We start from the raw sequence: 23,235 nt of genomic DNA on the forward strand, positions 1-23,235 counted from the left end.
CCTCGATCACATGTCCGAGGAACGCATACATATCACAAGATGTACACCGAGTCGCATCTCCACACCCGCCGGGCATTGTACCTACTAATCTAATCTAACGGGGATTTAGTAATTAAAGTTTGTCCTGTGTGGCTGTTTCCTGGCTTCCTAACTCTACCTTCTCACCCTCTGGTAGAGATCAGAGTGATGTCATGTGACCTCCCAGAATCCTCCTCACCTCTCCGGTCAGGTCTGTGTTTTATTAATAGAGATAAGAGTGGTGTCATGTGACCTCCCAGAATCCTCCTCACCTCTCCGGTCAGCAGGTAGATGATCTGCAGGGTGAGGTTTAGTATTCTCTCAGTCATGTGACTCAGGTCCTCCTCCATCCTCATTGGTCATGTGATCTATACAGGTTTTCCTGTAAACCAATAATTGATGACAGAGAATGATGTGGACTGTGCTGGTTGTGCAATATTAGGATGGGGATGTATGGGGGATAATATGAGGGAAGAATGGACCCCGGTGGGATTATACAGAGGAACATTCAGTTTAGTGTTCTTTTGATCCAGAAGTCTCTTACCTTTGGCTTGATGGATCACAAAGTCTTTATTGATAGTTTTTATCTACTGGTAAAGAGGGGCAAATAAGATTCCCTTTTGTCTAAACAAACCTCCCAACCCCCACACCTAATACAAGTCAACTAAGTTGTTAAACAAAAAAGACTAATCGAGACATAAGAATGAGGAGAATGCTCCGGCCCCGTAAGTGGGGAAATGTTCTGACCCTGAAGGGATTGATCTAGGTTTCCACACTATATATGTATGTATCATCATCTGCTGGAGATTTAAGGAGGTCACAGTGACTATGGAGGAAGAGGACAGACATGACGGGGGGGGGGGGGGTTACTGGGTGTAAATGGAAAATAAGATCTTATTACCTCCTCTGCTGCCACTTCCAGTAATGGCTTTTCTTTATTTCCTCCTACCTCACCTCTCGCCCGGAAAATCTTTTTTATATCTGACATCACTTCCTGTCTGTACCTGACATCACTTCCTGTCTGTATTCCATAGAGACTTCCTGGCTGGGTAGAGGTGAGATCACCACCTTGTGGAGCTCAGAGGAACTGCAGCCCTGAGAACCGTCTGGTAGTGTGAACACGGCCTTGTGCTGTGTGTGTATGTACTGTATATCCTTCCCCTTTCTCTCCTCCCTGAGTGTGTATGAAGAGGTGGAGCTCCTGCTGGAACAGCGGTTGGAGGAGGAAGCCGAGTTTAGCAGGGAGACTGACAGAAAGTGCAGCAGACTTGCAGGAGTGAGCGAGGAGGATCCAGTTCCTTTGCCATCGGAGGTGAGGAGAGTGTGAAGGATGTTTGTGACTCTGGTAGGTGAAAAGCTGGGAGTCATATTGCTCTGGTGAGTGGGGAAGAATTACTAAGGGGGCACTCTCACCATCACGTGTGTAAGAGGTGGAAGAAGGCGTGGCTACACCACAACTGGCGCATCAGCACCTTATCAACTTTTCATTCATTTGTGGACTTTTTGGAGAAGTAGATGCAAAGTGGAAGCAGTGAACTTGCAGAGAACACTTTATTGAGTATACTATATTGTATGATTACATGAATATACACAGGTTTTTAGGTTATTTAATATAGCAGTAAATATTATGAGATTAAAGAAGTAGGTGCAAAGTGGGAGCAGTGCATCTGCAGGAACAGCATCTTGAGCACAAAGCACTTTATGTTGTTTATAAATTTGCACATGGTTCAGTTTACTTCATCTATTGATAAACACCAAAAGATCAATGAAGTAGGTTTAAAGTGGGAGCAGTAGATCTGTAGAGAATATTATTTTGAGCTCCTAGCACTTTATATATATATGAAGGTATCCACATACAGTGTGGTGATCCATGGCACAGGGCAAAGATGGCAAATTGCAGCCCCCCCTCCCTTAGGGTTAGGGTCAGGGCGCCCCCATTCTTGCAATTAAACCACTGCACCCAGGGCAGCCGTCCCTCCTGCCCACCCCTTTTCCCAGCCCTATCCACATATTTTAGTGTATTTGTGATAATTTATGTGCACACACAATAGGACAGCGCTGTGACACATAATGCTCTTCTAGTTGATAAAGGGAATACTTACCTTTGTTACAGCAGCAGTCCGGTAGAAGTTATATTTGTAGGTATTTGAGTTGTTACACATAGCGCAGGTTTTTTTCCATTTATATTGGTGACATAATTGCCCAAATCTGGAGATCAGGAGCCATTTCCACCCTTTACTCTCGGCTGGGGTTCTTTGTATCCATATAACAGATGTTCTACATGACTAAATCTGCAATCAATTTTATTACAAAATCAAAGGTGCCAAAATGTCTCCCCCCGAGCAGTAATATATTTCTATCCCCCTTGGTGGGAGTGGAGATGACCCATCTATAAGGATATACAGTACATGCACACAGCATAAGGCCAAGAGGTTTCTGAGGGCTGCAGTTCCTCTGAGCTCCACAAGGTGGTGATCTCACTTCTCCCCAGACAGGAAGTCTCTATGGAATACAGACAGGAAGTTCCGGGTGAGAGGTGAGTTGGGAGGAAGTAGAGAGAAGACATTGCTAGAAGAGGCAGCAGAGGAGGTAATAAGATTTTATTTTCTATTTACACCCAGTAACCCCCCCCCCCCGTCATGTCCGTCCTCTTCCTCCATAGTCACTGTGACCTCTTTTATCCCCAGCAGATGATGATACTTATCTTTAAATCTCTGCCCTCTTAATAGTCTGATTTTAACAAAACAATCACCCCCACCCTTAAAGCGGAGTTCCACCCTGGATTTTTTTTTTTTTTTTTTTAATACCCCCGGGACAGTCAGGGCTAGTGCATTCCACAATGGCTAGCCTCTGATCTGTCCCGGGTTGCACTTACCTGTTAGGACAAATACTTACCTTGCAAACGTCTTGTCCAGCGCTGCCATCTCAGATGTGGGCAGCTTGAAGCCAGCGCGTCCTCTTCGGCGTCTTCTTCCGCCTTCTTTGGTCCCACGATGCTCTGCGCCGGCCCCGACGTCACTTCCGGGTCGCGCGCGTCATCCCTCCACAGCTTCTGGGCATGCCCAGAAGCTGTTTAGAAGGGGATGACGCGCGCGACCCGGAACTGACGTCGGGGCCGGCGCAGGCGCAATGATTCCTGGGAGCGATGACGTCCAGCTCCCAGGAATCATTGCAGAGCCAGGAAGTGACGACGGGCCGCGGCCGAGGAAGGAGGAAGAAGGAAGTAAGGTAAGTATATTTTCTTCGCTACGAGGTAAGTAAAAAAAAAAAAAATATGCGATTATCCATTTCTTTTTCAGGTGACCCGGAGCGAGAAGATGGAGGTAAGTATAAAAATAGGGTGGAACTCCACTTTAACAGTATATAACTAGAGCACCCTTATGGGGACAGCACTTTGCTGGGGGGAACGTTGCTGGGGGTTCTTTCCTTTAGTGATTCTTTCTCTAAGTGATTCTTTATACAAGTGATTTGCACTTCAGCGATTGCACAAAGCGAACATACATAATAAACTGCACTGAAAAGCACCAAACAGGCTGCAGGTGATCCTGTCTCTCTATTCAGCTCTCCTTCCACTCTGTAACATGCGCTCTCTACCACTCCTTCTGGTAGTTGTGTCCTCTCTCCTTATACTCTCCTCTTCTCCACCCCACACCTTCTATATATCACCCTCCCTTCTGTCCTCTCCCTGGTACTGCACTCACCATCTCCTCCTAATTCTATACCCACATGCTGATAAAACATCCAGGACGCTGCTTCATATAAATCGCACTACCTCACTCAGTTCTTCTAACCTCTGGAGATTTATCCCCAAACCCTGGGCCTCCATCATATAACTGTGCCCAATGCTCCCATCACCCTAAACCTTCTGGCAGCAGCCGCAATCCACAAAACTTGTTTTCCTTTACTCTTATTCCCAAAACCAATCTCCACTTCTCCTGAGCCCTCTGGAATGCCCGCTCTGCCTGTGACAAACTCACCTCCCTCCATGACCTCTTTATCACAAATTACTTTAACTTATTTGCCATTACCGAAATCTGGCTTCATGAATCCGACACTGCTTCTCCTGCTTCCCTCCCCCATGATGGCCTTCTCTAGACTCACTCTTCCAGACCTACGCTGCTCCTAACAGGTACTTCACCCACTACCCCTATGCCACAGGTGCTTAAGAGCGCAGCTACGTATCAGAAAACGTATCTGCACTCTTAAGCACCTGTGGCGTAAGACTTAAGTCCCAGAATGACTTCAACCAATATAAATCTGCCCTCCGAAAATGCTACTATTGCCTCTTCACTGCCAAGCAGACAATGCTTCTCTACCTTCAACTCTCTTCTTCGTCCTCTTCTGCCTCCACTCTCAAACTCACTCACTGCCCAGGAGATCACCAATCACTTCAACAATAAGATTGATTCAATTCATAAAGATATCTCCAATGTACAGATACATCCCCCACTTAACGCCCCATGTCCAATCATTACCTCCCCCATTCAATCCTGCAACTATTGATGAGGCTGCTAAATTTTTTCTAACTCCCACCTGCCCCCTGGACCCTGCTCCCACGCAAGTGCTACAGTCACTCTCTAACCCACATACTAAATCTCTCCCTCTCTTCTGGCACCTTCCCCAACTCTCTAAAACATGTACTAGTCACCCCTAGCCTTAAAAAGCCCTCTCTGGACCCCATGCTCACCTCCTTCATTCCCCTTTTCCTCCAGACTCCTTAAAAGCCTGGTCTACAACTGACTGAGTGACCATTTGATTGAGAACAATTTTGCGATCCCCTTCTTTCTGGATTTCGCTCTCAACATTTCACAGAAACTGCTCTCCTTACAGAGAACAGCTGAAACCAATGGGAACTTTTCTGTACTCCTAATCCTGGACCTCTCTGCTGCCTTTGATACAGTGGACCACCCCACTCCACTCCTTTGGTCTCTGTGACCGTACTCTTAGCTGGTTCTCTTCCAACCTATCACACTGCACCTTCAGTGTCATCTACAATTCGACTCCCTCTTCTCCTCTTCCTTACTCTGTCGGGGTTCCCCAAGGTTCTGTTCTTGGACCTCTCCTATTCTCGGTCTACACCTCCTCTCTGGGTCAGTTGATTGCCTTTCATGGCTTTCAATACCATTTCTATGCTGACGACACCTAAATGTATCTTTCTACCCTTCAGCTCACTCCATCAGTCTCCTCATGCATTACTAATTTACTAACAGACATATCAGTCTGGATGTCACACCTCAAACTCAATCTATCCAAAACCAAGCTCATATTATTTCCTCCCTCACAAGCCTCTTCTCCTAATTTCTCTGTCCAAATCAACGGCACAACTATCACCCCATCCCCGCATTCCAAGGTGCTAGGTGTATTCCTGGACTCTGAACTATCCTATCAGACCCATATCCATTCACTACCCACAGCTTTCCACTTCAACCTCCACAACATCTCTGAAATATACCCCTTCCTAACCAATGACACCACAAAGCTCCTAATTCACTCCCTAATCATCTCTCGCCTCGACTACTGCAACTCCCTTCTCATTGGCTTGCCTTTACATAGATTATCCCCCTTTTAGTCTGTCATGAATGCTGTTACAAGACTCATCCACCTTACAAACTGCTCAGCATCTGCTACCCCTCTCTGCCAATCCCTCCATTGGCTGCCACTCACCCAACAAAATAAATTCAAAATACTAACAACAACTTACAAAGCTTTCCATGGCTCTGCTCCCAGCTACATAACTAACCTGGTCTCACAATACCAACCAAATTTTTCCATTTGTTCCTCCTAAGACCTCCTGCCCTCTAGCTCCCTTGTCACCTCCTCCAATGCTCGTCTCCAAGACTTCTCCCAAGCCTCTCCTATCCTATGGAACTCCCCACATTAATCTGTTCGACTATCTCCTTCTCTTTAGAGAAGCCTATTTTGCCCACACCTATCAACTGTACATTTATTTTTTTCATCAGCCCACCCCCCCCCCCCCAGTTATTACCTTTTGTATCACTTGACCCTTCCACCTAGATTTCCAATGAACAGGGCCCTCTGATTCCTCCTGTAATAAATTGTATTCTAATTGTACTGCCTGCCCTCATGTTGTAAAGTGCTGCGTAAACTGTCAGCACTATATAAATCCCGTGTAATAATAATAAATGTGCTCCCCTGGGGACAGGAGTTCTTGAATGTACAGCAACCCTCCCACTACCCCCACACATCCACATCCTATTATTGTGTGACTAATACAATCCAAATAATTCTTACCTTAATTTCCCAAAGTTATCTGTCAACAAGGAGACCTGTATAGATCAAATGAGGATGGAAGAGGACCGGAGTCACATGACTGAGAAGATACTAAACCTCACCCTGGAGATCATCTACCTGCTGACCGGAGAGGTGAGGAGGATTCTGGGAGGTCACATGACATCACTCTTATCTCTATTAATAAAACACAGACCTGACCGGAGAGGTGAGGAGGATTCTGGGAGGTCACATGACATCACTCTTATCTCTATTAATAAAACACAGACCTGACTGGAGAGGTGAGGAGGATTCTGGGAGGTCACATGACATCACTCTTATCTCTATTAATAAAACACAGACCTGACCGGAGAGGTGAGGAGGATTCTGGGATTCTAACATGATATTCCTATTGGTTCTCCAATACAGAGATTTCCTCCTCTGAAGTCAGGTGATCATATGACCATCACAGTGCCTCCATGTGACTCCCTAAAACCTGAGATACACAACATGCAGAAGATTCTAGAAGTCACCAAGAAGATGATGGAGCTGCTGACAGGAGAGGTGAGCGGTGCTGGGAGTTATTTTTTGTAATTTTTTTTTTTTTTCCAAAAATAAAGAAGTTACATCCATTGTATTTCACAAAACAGTAGAGGAAAATAGTCAATGGTTTGAATTACGCAAGCAACGTAAACAGCATGAAGAGGGTATATAGATATTATACCATGAAGAGAGTTTATAGATATTACACCATGAAGAGGGTATATAGATATTACACCATGAAGAGGGTATATAGATATTACAGCATGAAGAGGGTATATAGATATTACACCATGAAGAGGGTATATAGATATTACAGCATGAAGAGGGTACATAGATATTATACCATGAAGAGGGTATATAGGTATTACACCATGAAGAAGGTATATAGATAGTACACCATGAAGAAGGTATATAGGTAGTACACCATGAAGAAGGTATATAGGTAGTACACCATGAAGAAGGTATATAGGTAGTACACCATGAAGAGGGTATATAGATATTACACCATGAAGAGGGTATATAGATATTACACCATGAAGAGGGTATATAGATATTACAGCATGAAGAGGGTACATAGATATTATACCATGAAGAGGGTATATAGGTATTACACCATGAAGAAGGTATATAGATAGTACACCATGAAGAAGGTATATAGGTAGTACACCATGAAGAAGGTATATAGGTAGTACACCATGAAGAAGGTATATAGGTAGTACACCATGAAGAGGGTATATAGATATTACACCATGAAGAGGGTATATATAGATATTACACCATGAAGAGGGTATATATAGATATTACACCATGAAGAGGGTATATATATATAGATATTACACCATGAAGAGGGTATATATAGATATTACACCATGAAGAGGGTATATATATATAGATATTACACCATGAAGAGGGTATATATATAGATATTACACCATGAAGAGGGTATATATAGATATTACACCATGAAGAGGGTATATATATATAGATATTACACCATGAAGAGGGTATATATAGATATTACACCATAAAGAGAGTTTATAGATATTACACCATGAAGAAGGTATATAGATATTACACTATGAAGAAGGTATATAGATATTACACTATGAAGAAGGTATATAGATATTACACCATGAAGAGGGTATATATATATAGATATTACACCATGAAGAGGGTATATATAGATATTACACCATGAAGAGGGTATATATAGATATTACACCATGAAGAGGGTATATATAGATATTACACCATGAAGAGGGTATATAGATATTACACCATAAAGAGAGTTTATAGATATTACACCATGAAGAGGGTATATAGGTAGTACACCATGAAGAAGGTATATAGGTATTACACCATGAAGAAGGTATATAGATATTACACCATGAAGAAGGTATATAGATATTACACCATGAAGAGGGTATATATAGATATTACACCATGAAGAGGGTATATAAGTATTACACCATGAAGAGGGTATACAGATATTACACCATGGAGGGTATATAGGAATTGCAGCTTGCAATAGCCAGAAGATATACAGCATTAGAGATTGCCTTGTGGTTCGTGGCAAATTTTGCTTGTTCGTTACCCGCCAAATTTGCGAACACATGGCGTTGTTCGCGGCGGCCATATTAGTTTACATTGGGGAGAACTTTGACCCATGACACAGCCGTCAGGTGGAACGGGACAGCCAATGAAAACATTTCAGCACATGAACATGCCCCCTACTCTATAAATAGACCTGAGCTGTCGGCCATTTCACATTCTGCTTTTTGTCAGCGTAGGGAGAGGTCTGCTGTGCTCATCAGAGAGAGATTGCCGGACACAAATAGCTCTGTGAAGATCCACAAAAGTCCTTTCCAGGGCTGGTATTTTGGTATAGGTCTCCTAGTATTTTTCACTGTTAGGGAGAGGTATCCAGTCGGTGCTTTAGGGACAGTTAGAGATCTGCAGCAGTCACACAAATCGCTCTGTTAATGTCCACAAAAGTCCTTTTCAGGGCTGGTATTTCGGTATAGGTCCAGTCTCTCTTCAGGTTAGGGACAGGTATCCAGTCTGTGCTTTAAGGGCAGTTAGAGAGATCGGCTGCAGTCACACAAATCGCTCTGTTAATGTCCACAAAAGTCATTTAAAGGGCTGCAAATTTTTTTGTATTGCTGTGCAGTGCACTAAAAAGGGGGGGGGGGGGAGGGGATAACCCACAGTATAATATACTTTGTAGAAAGCCTATTATAGTGGATTAGTAGTAGCATTGTGCACTGTGCAGCATTGTGACAGGTGTGGTGACTAAGCATTGCTGCAGCAATACTGCAAACAGTGACAAAAGCACTTATAATGTATTATAACTGGTGTGATAAACCAGTGGCCCCCCAATACCACATATTGAAGTGGGGTGTTACCTGAGTATACTTTTACAAGTGTATTTGTGTCCTGCAACAATATTGCCTCTTTTGCTGAGTTAAGTCTGGTACACACAGTGCCAAACTCACTGGCCAATTTTTTGAACAACTGGTGTGATAGACTAGTGGCCCCCCAATACCACATATTGAAGTGGGGTGTTATTTAACAGTATACTTTTCTAAGATTGTATTTTAGTCCTGCAAAAATTTGGCCTCTTTTGCTGTGTTAACTGTGCTACACACAGTGACAACAGTTACTGGCCAATTATTTGTAGAACTGGCAGACTGACGGAACGGCAGATAGGGAGGAGAGGCAGACAGAACTTGCATTGCACAAGAGGTACAAAGCAGACTGCAAATGTATCAGGAGCGAGCCATCAACCATGTACAGTCACATCTGGCGCTCCCAGGACACCGGCACATGGCTCCGCAGTGTGGGCTTTTTTTAATGTGTCCGTTGCTGACAACAGTGTTGCCATCTGCAGCCTTTGCAGTCAACGCATAAGTCGCGGTAAGCCCAACACTCACCTAGGGACAACCGCCTTAGGAAGGCACCTGAAATCCCATCACCGAGCCCAGTTGGCACAACACCGTCAGAACCCACAAAGCCACACTCCAGGCTCTCACCGTCCAGCCCTCTACCTTCCATGATGCCATCGGCAGGCTTCTGTGGCTGAAATGTTGGAGCGTAAAAAAAGGTGTCCGACAGGTGTCTGACTACATTGGGTTAACGGCCGGTGTGGACGCTCTGAGGAGTGATGAACTTTTGGACTACTGGGTGGGCAGGCTTGACCTCTGGCCAGAGCTTGCACAATTTGCAATGGAACTGTTGGCTTGCCCCCTTCCAGTGTCCTGTCCGAAAGGACGTTCAGCGCAACAGGGGGGATCGTGACCGATAAGCGCACTCGCCTAGCTCATGACAGTGTAGACTACCTCACATTTATAAAAATGAATGAGGCATGGATCTCTGAGGAATTCAACACATGATCTGTTTCATTGAAATTCCTCATGCCAGGCCACAAATATCCACCAGACCGCCATCCACCCACAGCAATTCCTGGTCCTTGGCTTCACTACATACAGCAGCATAAAAGGCATTTCATGTCCATTGAATGGCTAATTTTTGGAGCCTATACAGGCCGAAACTTAATTCTGTATACTGTGTGAATGCCTAATGTACCTCTAGCCATCAAATACTACGTTCTTTGCTGTCAGTTAAACCCACGTGGGCTCATTTTTGGGGCCTATACAGGCCGACACTAATGTATCCTGTGAATGCCTAATGTGCCTCCAGCCATCAAATACACTATGTTCTTTGCTGTCAGTTAAACCCATGTGAGCAAATTTTTGGGGCCTATACAGGCTGACGCTTACTTCTGTATCCTGTGAATGCCTAATGTACCTCTAGCCATCAAATACACTATGTTCTTTGCTGTCAGTTAAACCCATGTGAGCTAATTTTTGGGGCCTATACAGGACGACACTTACTTCTGTATCCTGTGAATGCCTAATGTACCTTCAGCTACAGAATACTACATTCTTAGCTGTCAGGTAAACGCATGTGGGCTAATTTTTGGGGCCTGGAATGGCCGACACTTACTTCTTTATCCTCTGAATGCCTAATTTTTCAGACAGAATTTGTTTCTGTGTAACCGGATCTACAAAATGATGCAACTGAAATCTCTTTGCTGTGGCCCAGGGCAAGATTATTCCATAGGACGGGGAGTCTGGGATTGAAGGATTATATAGAAGGTTAAGCAGGGGAGAACATGGTGAAGAAATAAAGTACCATGTGCAACATTTTTTCCATTTAGACAACTTAAATAGCATAGGGGAGGAGGAGAATTGTTTCAGTGGAGTGAATAAGGTGGAATCAGCTGACCATAATAAAGATCACAGGTGCACGGGGTAGATAACCCAAATCATATTTCAGACCCACGACTGGGTGGGTGATGGACAGACCACGACATTAAAGGAGGGGTACTTAGCTTAGTATAATGAGGAGTAGGCGTCACATGAATGCCCCGGTATTTGAGGTGAACAGGTACACTAATGATACGAGGACGTTGATTTTAAAGTGGCCAGAGTGGTGGGAGGACTGTTGATGAATGAGCCTCTATCTTAAAAATATAATCTTATACCCCGACAGTGTACTGAATTCAAAAAGTGTTCTATGGAGCACTGATGGAGAGAGTTGCAGCTCAGTTAGGGTGCTGGGAATTCTGGGACATTATCCGGTAACAGACAAGGGATTTGTCTGGATGGTGACTGTATCATTGTTGTCAGGGTCCGGACTGGCGGCAGGTGACTGCACTGGAGGTGGATCCTCTGTGTCAGTGAGGGATTGGCGTGGACCGTACTAGAGGACCGGTTCTAAATTACTACCGGTTTTCACCAGAGCCCGCCGCAAGGCGGGATAAACTTGCTGCGGCGGTAGCAACCAGGTCGTATCCTCCGGTAACGGCTCAACCTCACAGACAGCTGTTTCAGGCGTGGTACAGAAGGACAAGGCAAAGGCAGGGTCAGACGGAGCAAAAGGTCAAGGCAGGCGGCAACGGTTCGTAGTCAGGGGCAACAGCAGAAGGTCAGATACACAGGCAGGGAAAATACACCAAACGCTTTCTCAAGGCACAAAAGGCAACAAGATCCGGCAAGGACAGGAAGGGGAAGTGGGTTTTTATATATTTTGGACTGATTGGACCAGGCACCAATTAGTGGTGCACTGGCCCTTTAAATTTCAATGCAGCGGCGCGCGCGCGTCCTAGGGAGCGGGGCCGCGCGCGCCGGGAGGAGGACATGAAGGAACCCGGCGCGTGCCGGGAGGCAGAGCTGACGGGACCCGGCGGCTGAGTCACTGAAGATGCGGGGGAGCAGCGCTCACGGTCGGGGACGATGACCGGAGCGCTGCAGCCCGCGGGACGCACTCGGCGTTACAGTACCCCCCCCCTTAGGTCTCCCCCTCTTTTTGGAGCCCAGGTACCTGTGGATGAGCTCCTTGTTGAGAATATTGGACTCGGGCTCCCATGACCTCTCCTCAGGACCACAATTCTCCCAGTCAACCAAAAAATTTTTTTTACCTCTGACGACCTTGAAGGCGAGGATCTCTTTCACTGAGAAGACGTCAGAGGACCCAGAGACAGGAGCAGGAACGGTGACCTTGGGGGAAAATCGGTTAAGAATGAGGAGTTTGAGAAGGGATACATGAAAGGAGTTAGGAATACGGAGAGAGGGAGGAAGATGGAGTTTGTAAGAGACAGCATTAATTTGGCTTTTGATTTTAAAAGGCCCGAGATAACGCGTACCCAGTTTGTAGCTGGGGACCCGAAACCGGATATATTTGGCAGAGAGCCACACTCTGTCCCCAGGGGCAAAGACAGGAGGAATTCTTCTTTTTTTATCTGCATGTCTCTTCATGCGAGAAGCGGCCAGGGTGAGCGACTTTTGAGTCTCTTTCCAGATGGAGGAGAAGTCCAGGGTCAAGTCATCAACGGCAGGAACTCCAGAAGAAGTGGGAATGGGGAGGGGGGGCAGCGGGTGACGGCCGTACACCACAAAAAACGGAGATTTGGTGGATGACTCAGAGTCTCTAAAATTATATGAGAATTCGGCCCAGGGCAATAGGTCGACCCAATCATCCTGACGGGAGGAGACGAAGTGTCGTAGATAGTCACCAAGGATCTGGTTAACCCTCTCCACTTGTCCATTGGACTGAGGGTGGTAGGCAGAAGAAAAGTTCAATTTGATTTTTAATTGGGTGCAGAGAGCTCTCCAAAACGTTGAGATAAACTGGACGCCTCTATCGGAGACGATATGTGTTGGAAGACCATGGAGACGGAAAATGTGCAAAAAGAATTGCTTCGCCAGCTGTGGTGCAGAAGGGAGACCAGGAAGCGGAACAAAATGTGCCATTTTTGAAAACCTGTCAACAACCACCCATATGACTGTGTTGCCATGGGATACGGGAAGATCAGTGACGAAGTCCATTGCTATGTGGGACCAAGGCTGTTCAGGCACAGGCAGAGGGAGGAGAAGACCTGCAGGCTTCTGGCGGGGAGTTTTATCACGTGCGCAGACAGTACAGGCTCGAACGAACTCCGTTACATCTTTCTCAAAGGAAGGCCACCAATAGTGTCTGGCAATTAGCTGAGTCGTCTTTTTAATTCCAGCGTGACCCGCCAGGTGAGAGGAGTGACCCCATTTGAGAGTCCGTAGGCGAAGACGTGGAGGAACAAATGTTTTCCCTGGAGGAACTGGTGCCAGTGAAGCAGGGGCAGTTGAAATCAGACACTCAGGAGGAATGATGTGTTGAGGAACGGTTTCATCTTCGGAGGCATCGGTGGAACGTGATAGGGCATCCACTCTAATGTTCTTATCAGCAGGACGAAAATGGATTTAGAAAGTGAATCGGGCAAAGAACAATGACCACCTGGCCTGGCGCGGATTAAGGCGCTGGGCAGACTGAAGGTACGAGAGATTTTTGTGGTCAGTGTAGATGGTGATCGGATGAAGGGATCCTTCCAGAAGATGTCTCCATTCTTCTAGTGCCAACTTAATGGCTAGTAATTCACGATCTCCGATGGCATAGTTCTTTTCAGGAGGGGAAAAAGTTTTTGAGAAGAAGCCGCAGCTGACGTTTTTTCCTTTAGCAGACTTTTGAAGAAGAACCGCTCCGGCTCCAACAGAGGAGGCATCCACTTCCAGGAAGTATGGTTTCAGAGGATCGGGCCTATTCAAGACTGGAGCGGAGGCGAAGGCGGCTTTAAGGCGAGTAAAGGCTTCTTCAGCTTGGGGAGGCCAGGATTTCGGATTCGCTTCTTTCTTGGTTAGAGCCACAATAGGCACCACAATAGTGGAGAAGTGGGGAACAAACTGGCGGTAATAGTTGGCGAATCCAAGGAAACGCTGAATAGAACGAAGTCCTGAGGGGCATGGCCAATCCAAGACTGCAGAGAGTTTGTCGGGGTCCATTTGAAGACCTTGTCCAGAAACTAGGTATCCCAGAAACGGAAGACAGCTACGTTCAAAAATACATTTTTCCATTTTGGCGTAAAGATGGTTGATACGAAGGCGCTGGAGTACTTGACGAACATGGCGACGGTGTTCCTCCAGGGTGGAGGAAAAGATTAGAATGTCGTCAAGATTGACCACTACACAGGTATACAACATGTCCCGGAAGATCTCGTTGACAAAGTCTTGAAAGACTGCAGGAGCTTTGCACAGGCCGAAAAGGCATGACGAGAGTGGCCATCTCTGGTATTAAAAGCGGTTTTCCACTCGTCTTCACGGATTCTGATGATATTATAAGCGCCCCTGAGGTCAAGCTTAGTAAAGACCTTTGCTCCGCGCAGACGGTCAAAGAGCTCCGAGATGAGAGGCAAAGGGTAGCGATTCTTTACCGTGATTTTGTTAAGGCCGCGGTAGTCAATACATGGGCGTAGTGACCCATCCTTTTTGGCAACAAAGAAAAATCCTGCTCCGGCAGGAGAAGAAGACTTCCTGATGAAACCTTTCTTGAGGTTCTCCTGAACGTATTCCGACATGGCCTTGGTTTCAGGAATGGAGAGAGGGTAAATCCTGCCACGGGGTGGTGTGGTACCGGGAAGCAAATCAATGGGACAGTCATAGGGTCTATGTGGGGGTAAGACCTCCGCCTGTTTCTTGCAAAAGACGTCGGTAAAGTCCTGATAGGCCTTAGGAAGGCCGAGCAAGGGTGAGGAGACGATGACTTGTCTAGTAGGTACCGACTTGAGGCAATGAGTGAGGCAGGTAGGCCCCCATGATTTAATGTCCCCAGAGGTCCAGTCGAGGGTAGGAGAGTGGCGCTGGAGCCAAGGCAAGCCAAGAAGGACGTCAGAAGTGCAATTTGGTAGAACAAAAAATTCAATGGTCTCTTGGTGGAGGACCCCTATGGTCATGAGCACGGGTTCTGTGCGATAACGCACGGTACAGTTCAGATTCTCTCCGTTAACTGTAGTAATGAAGAAGGGCTTGACAAGACGGATCACAGGAATGCTAAAGCGGTTGATGAAGGAGGCTTTAAAGAAGTTTCCTGCAGAACCAGAGTCCAAGAAGGCCTCTGCAGGGAAGGAGACTTTAGCGGCAGAAGAAATCCGTACTGGAACAATCAAGCGTGGAGAGGGAGACTTTACACCCAGCGACGCCTCTCCTACGTTCACTAGGTGCGAGCTTTTCCCTGACGCTGTGGACGAACTGGACAGTCCTTTAAGGAGTGTTCGGAACTCGCACAGTATAGGCATAAATTCTCGTTCCTCCGGCGAGACCTTTCTTGCTGGGTCAGGCGAGCCCGATCCACTTGCATGGCCTCCTCGGTGGAAGGCACAGAAACCGGCTGCAAAGGTTGTTGGAAGAGAGGTGCCAGGCGTGGATATCGCCTGTTGCGAACAAGATTCTTTTCTTGGCGAAGTTCCTGACGTCTTTCAAGGAAGCGCATATCTATGCGAGTAGCCAACTGGATGAGTTCCGTCAGGGAGTCAGGTATCTCTCGTGCGGCCAGAGCATCCTTGATATGGCTGGATAAACCCTTTTTAAAAGTCGCGCAGAGGGCGTCGTTCCAGGTCAGTTCGGAGGCCAGGGTGCGAAACTGTATAGCATATTCGCCTACTGTAGCGTCTCCTTGGACGAGGTTTAGCAAGGCTGTTTCAGCTGACGAGGCACGGGCAGGTTCCTCGAAGACACTGCGGACTTCAGAAACGAAGTACTGGACGGAGGCAGTGGCAGGATCGTTGCGGTCCCAGAGCGGCGTGGCCCAGGCCAAGGCCTTCCCAGACAGTAAACTGACCATGAAGGCCACCTTAGACCGTTCCGTAGGAAACTGGTCGGCCAACATCTCCAGGTGCAGGGAACATTGGGACAAGAAACCCCGGCACATCTTAGAATCCCCATCAAACTTGTCCGGGAGAGACAAACGGATTCTAGCGGAGGCGGCAGCCACCGGCTGCGGAGGTGGAGCGGAAGCAGAAGCAGGCGGCTGCTGCCTTGCGGGAGGAAGCTGCTGCAGCATGGCGGTCAACTGTGCCAACTGTTGACCTTGCTGAGCAATCTGCTGGGACTGCTGGGCAACCACGGTAGAGATGTCAGCGAGACTAGGCAGGGGCACATCAGCGGGATCCATGGCCAGATCTACTGTCAGGGTCCGGACTGGCGGCAGGTGACTGCACTGGAGGTGGATCCTCTGTGTCAGTGAGGGATTGGCGTGGACCGTACTAGAGGACCGGTTCTAAATTACTACCGGTTTTCACCAGAGCCCGCCGCAAGGCGGGATGGACTTGCTGCGGCGGTAGCAACCAGGTCGTATCCTCCGGTAACGGCTCAACCTCACAGACAACTGTTTCAGGCGTGGTACAGAAGGACAAGGCAAAGGCAGGGTCAGACGGAGCAAAAGGTCAAGGCAGGCGGCAACGGTTCGTAGTCAGGGGCAACAGCAGAAGGTCAGATACACAGGCAGGGAAAATACACCAAACGCTTTCTCAAGGCACAAAAGGCAACAAGATCCGGCAAGGACAGGAAGGGGAAGTGGGTTTTTATATATTTTGGACTGATTGGACCAGGCACCAATTAGTGGTGCACTGGCCCTTTAAATTTCAATGCAGCGGCGCGCGCGCGTCCTAGGGAGCGGGGCCGCGCGCGCCGGGAGAAGGACATGAAGGAACCCGGCGTGTGCCGGGAGGCAGAGCTGATGGGACCCGGCGGGTGAGTCATTGAAGATGCGGGGGAGCAGCGCTCACAGTCGGGGACGATGACCGGAGCGCTGCAGCCCGCGGGACGCCTCGAGTGCTCCGGGGAAGCCACGGAACCCAGAGCACTCGGCGTTACAATTGTGTGTGTCAGGTTCCTATAAGGTGTCAGGATGTCACTCTCCTTTTCTCCATGGAGGAGTGTTCTTTTTTTTTTTTTTAACTCAATATATTTTTTATTGAAAAGGTTGACAAGAACAAGTCATTAAACCATTCCAGAAAAATTATCACACACACATCAAGGTATTAATGTGAAGACCAACCTTGTCACAACAATACTGTACATGTAAAGCAGATCATTTCTATCTTTAACAACAGATTGCATACACACCGCATTGGGTCTTAAAACAATCAGTCAAAGCTACGTTTACAAAATTCTATCCAGAACTAAATCAACCGGTGATAACCCCTAGGGGATCAAGCCAAGGTGACCATACTCTCCGATATGTATGTGAGAATTCTCTATGCCGAAAGATATATTTTTCTAACCGCATCGTATCTCCCATTGTGTGATCCATTCCTTCCAAGAGAGAGGTTCTGCAGATTTCCAATGTCTAAGGATTATCTTTCTAGCCTGGAATAGGGCCTGTGCTACAGCCTGTTTGGTGGCCTCTTCCACCTGTAGATCATCTAATATACCCAAGAGGCAAGGCTTAGGATCCTGTCTAATAGTAACCTGAAATACCCTGTTTATAGTGTCCAGGACTCTCCCCCAGTAAAGATGTAGTTTGGGGCATCTCCACATTAGGTGGAATAGATCACCATGATCTCTAGAGCATCTAGAACATACAGGGTCCTTTCTCATCCCCATTTAAAAAAGCCTTGCAGATGTAAGATGGGCCCTAAGTATGATGTACAGCTGTGACAGTCTCTGTGCAACATTAAGGGATCACAGCTGTACAGCCTGTAGATCCTCCTCCCAGTGATAGTAATCATTAGGATTGGTACATTATCTGCATTGTTACAACTGATCTAATTTTTCTATATTTAGAGTGGAAACCTCTGTGATTATAATATTGTTGTTAAAGAAGAGTATAAAGAGGAGGATGATGAGTATGGAGTGATGAAGGAGTTTTCAGAACACAAGGATATGATGGAGCCACCTAATACCAGGAATCCACCAGAGAGATGTCCCCGTCCTCTGTATTCCCGGGATTCCACACAGGAAGATCACACCATCCCTCACCATTACAAGGTTGGTGGGATGGAGCATTTAGAATATGGACTCGAAGAGATGATGTGTAGATTTTTTATGTGATCCTACAGTATATTTTACACATGATATTCACTCTCATTCTCTTGGTTTAGGGTGAAGATCTGATAGATATAAAAGTTGAGGTGAAAGAAGCAGAAGAGACTTATGTGAGGGATGATCAGCAGTCTATGGACGAGGATGGAATAATGAGGATAATTATAGAGGAGGACATTCCTACAGAGATCAACACAGGTTGGTCATTAACACATTCCTCCACCCATACTGCTCACTGATTGGTCCAGAGTAGGGCAGGGACTGGGTGATATCAGCCTGTAATCCCCTGGTCACTTTCCTGAGCTGTGTTCCCCGTCCTGTATTCCTGTATTTCTCTCGGATAATCTTCCTTCTCTGTGCTGCAGACACAATTAATGTCTCTAGACTGGATTTATGGAGTTTCTGGGGTTCAGCTGGCAGAAAAATGTTCATTTTCACCATAGACGTTACCAGACCAAGACACCTGGGGTATGTGTTTTGGGTCTTCTGCCTCATGCCCGGGTTTAGTAAGATCTCCGACCGATCAATTCTCCCGGGGTTACTTGCTCTGTTATTTGCTGGCTGTGCCGGGTGGAGGGATATGTCTGTATAGTCTCACACCCAGGTCACTGAGTGCAGTCTCAGGAGATGGGAGGCAGCGCTGTGGGACCTCTGCAACTTCTCTCATGTAAATATTTAACCATTTCAATACTGGGCAGTTTCTGCCCAGGCCAATTTTCAGCGCTATAACACTTTGAGTGACAATTGCGTGGTCATGCAACACTGTACTTTTGGTGGTATTTAATCACCACTGGGTTTTTTTTTTGGGGGGGGGGGGGGGTTAAAAAAACAAAAACAGACCAAAAATGTTAAAAAAAAATAAATTAAAAAGGTTTTCTGTCAGAAAATGTTTCTCCTTCACTGATGGGCACATACACATAATATGTATTCTCTTTTGTTACACCAATTTTCTACCAGCTAGACATTTTATATCTGATGATTTGATTGGAGCACAGACTTTTACATGTTGATAATAATGTTATAACATCCTCAAACCTATAACTCAAAAATGATAATGATGGTGGTCTTCAGGATCAGTCCAGTCTTCATCTTGGTTGTTCTCCCCCCATCCTCACTCTCTGACCTCTGGTGGGGCTCAGCCCCGCTGTTATTCATGACTAAATCATGGACTAAATAAGGAAGTGCGGGACTTCATGTGTTGGGAAGATGGCAATGAGTGATAGAGGGGGTGGGGACACTCGTCCTATAATCCCCTCATCACTCTCACTCCTATAAAAGACAGTTCTCGTTGTTTCCTCACTCTCTGACTAAGGTCCATGAATAAAGAAATGAACTGTTAGGAGATCAGAGAACCCATTTACTAGTTACCTTGAGGGTGGAATTGTAAGATCCTCAGAGACAAAGCTGCTGATGTCTAGTAATAATCTTTTTATTTCTATTTTAGTAGATGGACGGGAGATGAGGAAAACCTCAGAGGATTGTCTCACTTTGTCTCCAGACTGTAAAGTAGAAGATGAGGACATCACACAGTATAGTCCAGGAGAAAACCCGGCTACCTCAAATGTCCATCCGGCACCACACAGTGTAGATGGACCATCGTATTCCTCTTATCCTGAGGAACTTCAGACCCGGAGGGACAGTGCTGTCCTTCCAACAGATAAGAGATTTTCCTGTCCTGAGTGTGGGAAGTGTTTCCATTCTATATCCAAACTTAATATGCATATAAAATCTCACAGAAATGACAAGCGGTATTTAAAATCCATACACAATTCTGAGTGTGGGAAATGTTTTTCACAGAAGTCCAGTCTTTACAGACATCAGAGATCTCACACAGGGGAGAAGCCGTATACCTGTCCTGAGTGCGGGAAATGTTTTTCACAGAAGTCCAGTCTCTCAGCACATCAGAGATGTCACACCGGGGAGAAGCCATATAGCTGTCCTGAGTGTGGGAAATGCTTTTCAAGGAAGTCCACTCTTTATGTACATCAAAGTTCTCACAAAGGTGAAAAGCCGTATTCCTGTCCTGAGTGTGGGAAATGTTTTACACTGAAGTCCAATCTTTACACACATCAGAGATCTCACACAGGGGAGAAGCCACCTTCCTGTCCTGAGTGAGGGAATTGTTCCTCTCTGTCTTCCTGTACATCAGGGATCCCACACAACCCCCAAGGTGCATTAGTGCCTTGAGTGCGGGAAATGTCTTCTATATGAATGTTGCTGGACATCACAGCTCTCAGGTGGGAAAGAAGCACACCCTGATATACACCTCAGATATACTCCATGGCTGATCTTCATCATGTAAGAAACACTTCATAAGGAGATCAGAGATCACCAGAGACATGGATGAAGTGTTGTACCGTGTTGGCCATTGATAGCAGTAAAAAAAATAAAAATGGAGTCCTTACATCTCATTGGCTTAGTACATTATGTGGTGTAAGCTTTTACAAATGCTTAGAGGTCTATTTTGAAAAAAAAAAACATTGAATTAATGTGACATGCATTTGCCCAGCCATGACAAATATCAGACGTATGTTTTTCAGTGATTTTCTATGATTATTGGCTCCATCTAGTGGCCATAATGCTGTACTGTATGATGCTCTTTTTACTGATGGAGGTATTTTACCTCATTATGACCACTAGATAGAACTGATGATCATAAAAAACCCCTTTGTTAATTAAAATATGCCCCGAATATATCACAGCTGGGCAAATTCTCATCACATTCGTCCAACAAATTTTATATAAATAGACCCCTTAGGTTGCATACTGATGACTGAGATTATACTCATGGATTTATGAGTTCAAAGATCATTTTGATGTTCCCACTCTGTGCTAAATCCAAACTAAACCCCTCGTAATACAGAGTGCAGTGGTCAGGAACATGTCATATACAGCCCTGTGTATAGAGTGCAGTGGTCAGGAACATGTCATATACAGTCCTGTGTATAGAGTGCAGTGGTCAGGAACATGTCATATACAGCCCTGTGTATAGAGTGCGGTGGTCAGGAACATGTCATATACATTCCTGTGTATAGAGTGCAGTGGTCAGGAACATGTCATATACAGCCCTGTGTATAGAGTGCAGTGGTCAGGAACATGTCATATACAGTCCTGTGTATAGAGTGCAGTGGTCAGGAACATGTCATATACATTCCTGTGTATAGAGTGCGGTGGTCAGGAACATGTCATATACAGCCCTGTGTATAGAGTGCAGTGGTCAGGAACATGTCATATACAGTCCTGTGTATAGAGTGCAGTGGTCAGGAACATGTCATATACAGCCCTGTGTATAGAGTGCAGTGGTCAGGAACATGTCATATACATTCCTGTGTATAGAGTGCGGTGGTCAGGAACATGTCATATACATTCCTGTGTATAGAGTGCAGTGGTCAGGAACATGTCATATACATTCCTGTGTATAGAGTGCAGTGGTCAGGAACATGTCATATACAGCCCTGTGTATAGAGTGCAGTGGTCAGGAACATGTCATATACAGTCCTGTGTATAGAGTGCAGTGGTCAGGAACATGTCATATACATTCCTGTGTATAGAGTGCGGTGGTCAGGAACATGTCATATACAGCCCTGTGTATAGAGTGCAGTGGTCAGAAGTATTTCATATACAGCCCTGTGTATAGAGTGCAGTGGTCAGGAACATCATATACAGCCCTGTGTATAGAGTGCAGAGAACAGGAACATGTCATATACAGTTCTGTGTATAGAGTGCAGTGGTCAGGAGTATATCATATAGAGTGCAGTGGTCAGGCACATGTTATATACAGTCCTGTGTATAGAGTGCGGTGGTCAGGAACATGTCATATACAGTCCTGTGTATAGAGTGCGGTGGTCAGGAACATGTCATATACAGTCCTGTGTATAGAGTGCGGTGGTCAGGAACATGTCATATACAGCCCTGTGTATAGAGTGCAGTGGTCAGGAACATGTCATATACAGCCCTGTGTATAGAGTGCAGTGGTCAGGCACATGTTATATACAGTCCTGTGTATAGAGTGCAGTGGTCAGGAACATCATATACAGTCCTGTGTATAGAGTGCAGAGAACAGGAACATGTCATATACAGTCCTGTGTATAGAGTGCAGTGGTCAGGAACATGTCATATACAGTCCTGTGTATAGAGTGCAGTGGTCAGGAACATGTCATATACAGTCCTGTGTATAGAGTGCAGAGGCCAGGCACATGTTATATACAGTCCTGTGTATAGAGTGCAGTGGTCAGGAACATCATATACAGTCCTGTGTATAGAGTGCAGAGAACAGGAACATGTCATATACAGTCCTGTGTATAGAGTGCAGTGGTCAGGAACATGTCATATACATTCCTGTGTATAGAGTGCGGTGGTCAGGAACATGTCATATACAGCCCTGTGTATAGAGTGCGGTGGTCAGGAACATGTCATATACAGTCCTGTGTATAGAGTGCAGTGGTCAGGAACATCATATACAGTCCTGTGTATAGAGTGCAGAGAACAGGAACATGTCATATACAGTCCTGTGTATAGAGTGCAGTGGTCAGGAACATGTCATATACAGTCCTGTGTATAGAGTGCAGTGGTCAGGCACATGTTATATACAATCCTGTGTATAGAGTGCGGTGGTCAGGAACATGTCATATACAGTCCTGTGTATAGAGTGCGGTGGTCAGGAACATGTCATATACAGTCCTGTGTATAGAGTGCAGTGGTCAGGAACATGTCATATACATTCCTGTGTATAGAGTGCAGTGGTAAGGAACATGTCATATACATTCCTGTGTATAGAGTGCAGAGAACAGGAACATGTCATATACAGCCCTGTGTATAGAGTGCGGTGGTCAGGAACATGTCATATACAGTCCTGTGTATAGAGTGCAGTGGTCAGGAACATCATATACAGTCCTGTGTATAGAGTGCAGTGGTAAGGAACATGTCATATACAGTCCTGTGTATAGAGTGCAGTGGTCAGGAACATCATATACAGTCCTGTGTATAGAGTGCAGTGGTCAGGCACATGTTATATACAGTCCTGTGTATAGAGTGCAGT

The 23,235-nt window shown here is 45.9% G+C and overlaps 1 protein-coding gene across 1 annotated transcript; it reads left to right on the forward strand.

Moving 5' to 3' along the window:
- Positions 1–4,254: 4,254 nt before the first annotated feature.
- On the forward strand, positions 4,255–20,512 carry LOC309548387 (gastrula zinc finger protein XlCGF66.1-like; the record flags this gene model as incomplete). The annotated part of the gene is made up of 6 exons (XM_082248327.1): positions 4,255–4,449; positions 6,286–6,402; positions 6,676–6,810; positions 17,940–18,143; positions 18,257–18,395; positions 19,642–20,512. The coding sequence occupies 6 exons, from the start codon at positions 4,255–4,257 to the stop codon at positions 20,310–20,312; spliced, it is 1,461 nt and encodes a 486-aa protein (XP_082104453.1). The 3' UTR covers positions 20,313–20,512.
- Between the last annotated feature and the right edge of the window lie 2,723 nt (positions 20,513–23,235).

The sequence above is a fragment of the Pelophylax lessonae genome (genome assembly GCF_965119305.1).
Source record: "Pelophylax lessonae genome assembly, chromosome: 2".
NCBI classification, from domain to species: Eukaryota; Metazoa; Chordata; class Amphibia; order Anura; family Ranidae; genus Pelophylax; species Pelophylax lessonae.